At 39.8% G+C, this 7,437-nt stretch overlaps 1 protein-coding gene across 1 annotated transcript; it reads left to right on the forward strand.

The window, feature by feature from the left end:
• Positions 1-1,503: 1,503 nt before the first annotated feature.
• LOC106582666 (DNA damage-inducible transcript 3 protein) lies at positions 1,504-7,023 on the forward strand. Its single transcript, XM_014165942.2, has 4 exons — positions 1,504-1,654; positions 3,161-3,225; positions 3,784-4,002; positions 4,300-7,023. Exons 3-4 carry the CDS (start codon positions 3,847-3,849, stop codon positions 5,044-5,046), a joined length of 903 nt encoding a protein of 300 aa, XP_014021417.1. The 5' UTR covers positions 1,504-1,654; positions 3,161-3,225; positions 3,784-3,846; the 3' UTR covers positions 5,047-7,023.
• The last annotated feature ends 414 nt before the right edge of the window (positions 7,024-7,437 follow it).

Raw genomic sequence — 7,437 nt, forward strand, 5'->3', positions numbered from 1 at the left:
AATAAACATTAGACAGAAAAAAGTATTCCGCTCAACTACTCAGCAACAGCCCCTCAAGTCGTGACGTGGTAACCAAGGCTCCTCGCGCGCTTTAACCCTGCTCCTGGAGACAGCACGTTGAGCTTTCTATTCGCTACTCACGCACGCGACGCGTCTCATCCCACTTGGCGCTGTTGCCAGGCTTGCTGTTGCTAGGCTGATAAACATGGATTTAAACACTTATCTGTCCTTCGGAGTTTGACTATTTTGACGTGAAGTGTCAAAAGACGAAATGACACACGAAATAGAATAAGAAGTGAGCGATTATTTATTAGAATGAGAATGAGGATGTTGGCTTTAAACGGTTAACCTTAAATGTGTATTATCTTTTATCGTGTACAGTTGTAGCCTGTTCACGATCATCCTCGAAGCGATGCGGTAGAGGAGTTTTTGGGAACGCCCAATTTAGAAACTGGCTCTCGACATGTTGAATCTGAGCGTGGTGATGTTGTTTTGATAGCGCGCACAGGCACTCCAATAAATGACATTTCTGAAATTAATATCCGAATGACATGATATTCCTTGAGAATAAACGTGCAATAAAAGAAAAACAAACAAACAATTAATTATTATAGGCTGTCACTTATTGCAATAAATAGGCTATATTGCGTTGTTTACTTTGAGGAAAAAAAACATGTTGAAGTTTAATTGTTGCAGCAGGCTATACTAGCCTACTCTTGAGAAACAACACTATTTATACAGACAGAGCTACAGTTGGGGGATAGCAGTCGAACTTCAAAGCATTTCACATAACATGACACACACACAGACTTGATTAAAGGCCTACTGTACAATGTGGCCCTCACGCGCGTAAAGAAAACAATCGGTCCCGCAAAATAGAGACATAATAGAAGCTCCCAGAGAATTGTGGGATCAAGCCTATATCAAAAATTGAAAATAAAAACCACACAATTATTGGATTTACATAGAAAATAAGCCATTATTCCAAGCGGACTTGCTTTCTTTATTCTTTTCACTAGCCTATATAACTGAACATAAATTACAAATAGCCTGTAGTGTAATATGTGTAAGAAAAACTTTGCTTAGACATTCTAAAATATTCTTGCATAAGTGTATTTAAAAAAAAAAAAAATTGTTAGAGCCAGAGAGAGACTTAAATAAAACATGTTCTGGTTCTCCCGGTCTTATCACTGACTAGAAATTTGTTGCCAAGCATTGCATCATTCCTTTCATGTGACTCCCATACGCCCCAAATTCGTCCTGGCCGTCTTATGACTGCATCACATCTTCAGGTCACATAAACTACGACGGAGACAACTAGCAATGGCATTTTAAAGCCCGCCTTTACTGTAGAAGATAATTACGCATTGGATGTCACCAAGCAAAATATTTTAGCGCGTAGATTATGATTGGACCATCTGGATGTCAGTAATTTCATCGTCAGCTAATGGTTAGTTAGGTTGTGTAAAAAAAAAATCTCCACGTTAAGTTCGGTTGGCTCACCGTATATAAACACCACCGGGAGTTTCCAAAATTCACATTCACTATACTAAGCCGAACAATGGTTAACATGAGCTATCACCAATCTCAACTAAAATATATACATACTCCGAATCCAAGACAGTCAAGAAAGCGAAATAATAAAAGAAAAAGGGTAAGTGGATTTTATTTTATTGTCTACAGTTTTTAAGAGTTGTTGAATGTTTTCTACAAGAGTTCTAATTTTAATTTGGCAGTTGATCGTCTCTGGCTTTTCTTTAGAAATAAGAATGTGCATGTTTTGGCAACTTTCCCATGTCTGTTATAGGAGAGCAGTTGCTCTAGTTCAATTATAATTGACAGTTGTTATATTTTTATTCAAGATTCAGGGAGGCATTTATCAGCTTATTTGACTTTGACGCCAAGTTGCGTTCTCTCTACCATGAGCTTTATCTCTCTATCAGAAGTGTGATATCCGTGACAGCTGAGCTGTCAAACGCGTACATAACGATTTGCAAACTTTTGTTTCGGTTTTATTAACTTATGTAGACTACTGTTATCGAAGACAAAAGTATTTGTTTGATAAATGTATAGGATGTCATGTATCCAGATAGTATATAGGCTATGTGTTATGTTAGTAGCCAATTAAATAAAACAACCACTTATCTGCATTGACAAAGAAGAATAAGCTCGCACGTCTTGCTATTTTGAGTTCATTGATTTTCCTGTAGAATAGAATAGAACAGCTTTTGTGTTCCCATCCCAGTATTCTGTACCCATTGGAGGTGTCCGTTTTCACCCTTGCTTTTGTTTCACTCGTCCCGTACTTCGATTCCATGACGTAATGCCTTGGCTTGGCTGGATGGACGGAGAGCAGGCTGAGACCACATCCGAGGGAAAAAAACATAGCCTACAGTTGCATAAATGTCACTTTTTCTGAAATGTATTCGTCAGACAATACATTCAAGAATAAATAGATACCGATCATACAAGTATTCGTCAAGAATTGGGCTGCATTTATTGATTGCGGCAGAGTTAAAGGTACTTTAAAACCAGTTGCTCTGACCACAATAACGACTTTGCTCGATGTCTGTTGTGGTCAGACAGCCATGTATTTATTTCCTGTCTTGAGCAAGTGGTTTCAAAGTACCGTTAACTATTCAATATTAAGGATAAAACTGTATTTTTAGACCAAATATTTTCTCCTCGGAAAATTGGATGTCAATTATATTTTTTCTTTTTCATGAGCTAGTGTAAATCGAACTAAAGGAAGGATGTTTGATAGAAATAGAATTAATTGTGGACCTTGACAGACAGAGGGCGCCCTAGAGCACCTACGGAGTCTTTGTTTACATGAGGCAAATCAATGACCTTATTTTGTTGTGATTTTCCCTAAAAAATATATTCAGAACGTGAAGCCAGTACGGTAGTTTGTCAAATTATTGTATTCGTTTTCTTTATAGAAAATCATTTGTATAGGCCTATTCAACATTTTTCTGAATGTATTGTCAGAAGGTTGTTTTTTCAAGTTGACTGCATCAGCTTTAATTTGACTAGACATCTCTATGGCTGCTGTTATACAATATGTTCCTTTAAGCAAATTCTAACATCCCATCACACTGTATTACGTATTTGTTACAATAATTGCAAATAATTAATGTCATGAATTCTTTCTTTCTAGACTTGTTGGGACAAATTATCACCAACAACCAATTGCCAGACTTGATTATAAGAGACTTTCGAAAGGTGATTTGCATTTCCTCATTAATTCTTTTGATTTCTGTGTTGTTTTTACGGAGTGTTGGATGTTTTGTCTATGGATGTCAAGTTAACCTCATCATATTTATATTATATCAATGCATTTATTTTCTAGATTATAACTTGATAATGTTTGAAGTTTAGTCATCACTACATCTCATGCTTTTGGCTATAGAATCCTATCATCAATTGATTCATGCAGTACAGCCATTGGTCCACAGAGTGTCACTATTTTACAATTTCATGAAAAGTGGATTTTTTTCACTAAATATAGAAATTATAATACCGATACTTTGTTCAATTGCAAATTTTTCTTCAACAATTGATAATTAGAAACAACATGCTAACGTAACCAGTTCTATTGCAGAGCTCTCTCACATAGCTTTCTTGGTAATATGTCGATCTCGATGTCTAGCCTACTGTATAGAAACCCCATAACGGTTCATACTAAAGATGCTATATTAAATAATTATTTCATCATTCTAAAACCAAACCCTCCTGTCTCGACATTATTTTAAAACCGGCTCCTCCTTTCGCCACCACCAGTCCAGGTCCAGTGTGTACCAGCGTGTGGCTGTGAAAGACTATCTGTGCGACTGAGTGACAGAGATGACTACCGAGTGGCTTCACCTGCCCCCTCCGTACCCCCCTGGTGTGGGGCCGCTGTGTGGTGCAGAGTTGGAGGCGTGGTATGAGGACCTGCAAGATATACTGGGATCAGACACGGGTGGGGCCAAGCTGACTCGCGCCCCTCCCTGCCCAGAGGTCAGTTGGGATTATAATTAGTATTTTTTTTTTAAATATTGATTGATTTATGAACAAAGTGATCGATGACTGATTGTGTTTTTTTATTTTTTTTATCGGTTGTTCGTTATCCAAACATTTAGTTTCATCTTCTCTTCTTCATCTTCTCTTCTTCATGATGCAACTCTTTCAAGAGCGCTGATGTAAGAAGGGTCTTTGACATAACCGCTCCTCTATTTTTTCTTCTATTCTTTCTTTCGCTCTTCCTTCACTCTCTCTTCTGTCATTTCTTCTTTCTCCTCTCTCTATATCTCATAGAAAGAGACAGAGTTCCTGGATGTCCTGGAGAGCTGTTCCCTGACATGGCTGACGGACGGGGTGGGGGTGGGGGTTGGAGGGCAGGCGTGGGGCGGAGGAGAGGGTGTCCAGAGGGTCACGATTCCGGAGGAGCCTCCTACCCATCCACCCCCCGCTTCCACCGCCTTGTGTCTGAATACAGCTGAGGAGAGGACGGAGAGGCCTGGGGACAGAGAGGGAGGGAGAGATGGAGAGGGAGGTTCGGGAGGAGGGGATCTGTTACCCCCAGAGTTCTTTGAGCTGCTGAGTGAGGGAGGGTTGGGCATGGTGGACGGGAGCTACCATCATCATCACTCCAACAACGTCCAACAGCCTGAGTCTCCCTCCACTAGCGAGGAGGATGAACACCCATGTGTCCCCGACTCACCCTCCTGCTCCTCCTCCGCCACCTCTCCTTCCCCCTCTCTCAACTGCTCTCCTCCTTCCTCTCCCGTCTCGTCTCTTACTAGCACCGCTTTCTCATTGTCTCGGCTGGGCAAACGCAAGAGAGCCAACTCTCTGTCCTTCCCTTCCGCCGGTTCGCGCTCATCCTCCTCTTCCTCTTCTGCAAAGAAGAGCAGGAGAGAGAGGGAGCAGGAGAACGAGAGGAAGGTGCAGGAGCTGACGGATCAGAACGAGAGGTTAAAAGCGGAGATAGACAGACTGGGAGAGGAGGTGCAGAGGACACGCAGAGCCCTGATAGAGAGACTAGTTAACACCAAGAAGTGAAGGAAGAAAAGCAAAGAGGAGAGAGGGATGAGAGGTAGCGGGATGACAGAAGTAACACAAGGCAGAACATAAACATTTGTAATAGCAGGTTCGCGGTGAAGGGTGAACTTTGGGGTGACCATGAAATGCATTTCTAGATGAGAGTTAGAAAGAAACCAAAAGATACGTGCGTGTTTCGAGAAGAAACTTAAATGTTAATTTTCTTCAAAACTGTATGAGAGAGAAAGAAGGAAAGTTAGAAAGAAAGATGAAAGAGCAAGTCAAAGGAAAACCACGGAGAGAAGGAACTGCAGCATTGCGGCAAACGTAGAGAGGGAGATAGACAGCATGTAAAGGAAATGGAGGAAACGGTTTAAATGGCAGGTGGATCATGCAATGCCTCTGTTGAGACGTTACAGTGTACTGTATGGATGTAGGGCTGGATTTTAGGAAGCACATTTTAACTAGATAGGTAGCAATTAGCGCCCATCACAAGCATTGTACAATTGTGTAGCTCATTCAGTCTACTGAAGTGCTCAGTTTGAAGTACTGTATGTAGGGATTAGTTAGAGTCGATGAATTGATTGAGGGCATCGATTCCAAAATTAAGAAATTGATCGGAAGCATCTATGAAGGTCGTTAACGGTTAACGCCCATTGCAAGCATTGCATGGGACTTGTTCATTAGGAATCAAATGGAAAGAGAAGGTGGGTCTACCTGGACTCATCCAATAAGAAACGCTGATAGAGGTTTTCTGTTGCAAAACGCTTGAAACCGTTTTTGTTGATGCGTGCCATGATGAGCTCGATCCTGATTATGGCGGGGTTTTTTTGCTTATCCAACCTAGTGAAGTGTTCAGTATGAAGTAGGGATGATGAGTTAGATTCAATTGAGTGATTGAGGGCACCAGCATCGTTTCCAAAATGAAGGAATTGTATGAAAGTTGTTAACCAACACCCATCAGAACCATTCCATGGGTCGTGCTCATTCAGGCACCAAACGGAAGACCAACTTGGGCTTGTTCATCAACAAACACTCAATTACTTTTTCCGTTGCATGCCATAATGAATGAGACTGATTGGGCGTGGTTTAGATCATTCAGCCTAGTGAAGGGATTTGTATGAAATAGGGATGAGTTTGATTATTGGATTGATTGATCAAGGGCATTGGCATTGACTCCAACATTATATGATATTGACTAATCACATAAAGGTGATATTTACCATTGCTAGGAGTTTTATTGACTAATCTGCCCTCGCAACCATCAATGAATTGATTCTGAAAAACATAGTTGGGCTCATCCCTAGTATGACGGTAGAGTGTGGAACGGAAACGCAGAGAGTGCATTTCATTGTCACCCTATCCTTTATCTAGCCGGGTTAAATCAGACTGAATGCTGTGCGTACCATTGTTCCCCAATGAAACAACAATGAAACATAGTTAAATCAGTTTGGATCCCAGGCTATCCCTTATCTGCCAACCTCTAAAATCTAAGATTAACCCTAGAGGCTGAACAGAGGCCAGCAGAGATAATATTTCTTGCATAGTTTATGAGGAAATATGGAGCTCAGGAAAGTTTGTCAGTACTCAGTGCAGTGTGAGTATGTGAGAATGATGATTGGTAGTTTTTCAATTTCTACTTTTGTATAACCCGCTGCAGCTTTAGTGTGTATAGATAGTTCTACACCTAGGACCCAGTTATTCTTCATTCTACGCTGACTTTTTTCTATCAAATTGACTGAATTTGGAGGTAGTAATATTTACAATGTAGAGCTACCCTGATTCACCTATATATTTGATATAACCATGTTATATTGTAATATATACACTTTACTGTACCCATATTAAGTTGCTATTTTATTATAAAAAATATGTATCGATTAGTGGTTGAATTAGAGGAAACTAACATCCATGTATTTCATTTCTGTTGTTACATGAAACATTATATTGTATTTACTTTATAATATGCTCACATTTTCTAATAAATCCTTAAAACAATTTCAGTGTCTTGAAATGCTTATTTGAACGTACACCGGTCAGTTGACGAGAGAGAAAAGTGAGATGCGTATATATTAAGGTCCAAACGAATGCTTAGAAAACCATTTTTTTCTGAATTCATTTTCCACAGTATTTGCAAAAAGTTACTTGAAGCAATGCTATTTATTTGATTGAATAAATGGGTAAGGGGGATATTAAAAATTTTTTTTTTATAATATAACAATAGTATTATATTATTAAACATCTACCCAAACCTGACATTGATCACACACTGACCTGTTCTGATTTCTGCATAGTGACACTAGATTCTAGAACTTTAGCCTGGAGGAATCAGCACGATCGTTGCCTTCACCATTTTATTTCACTTCACGATGGATGTGGTGCAGTAAAACAGAAAGGTGAATGCCAGCAGCT

Source organism: Salmo salar, chromosome ssa22 (genome assembly GCF_905237065.1).
Source record: "Salmo salar chromosome ssa22, Ssal_v3.1, whole genome shotgun sequence".
In the NCBI taxonomy this organism is placed as follows: Eukaryota; Metazoa; Chordata; class Actinopteri; order Salmoniformes; family Salmonidae; genus Salmo; species Salmo salar.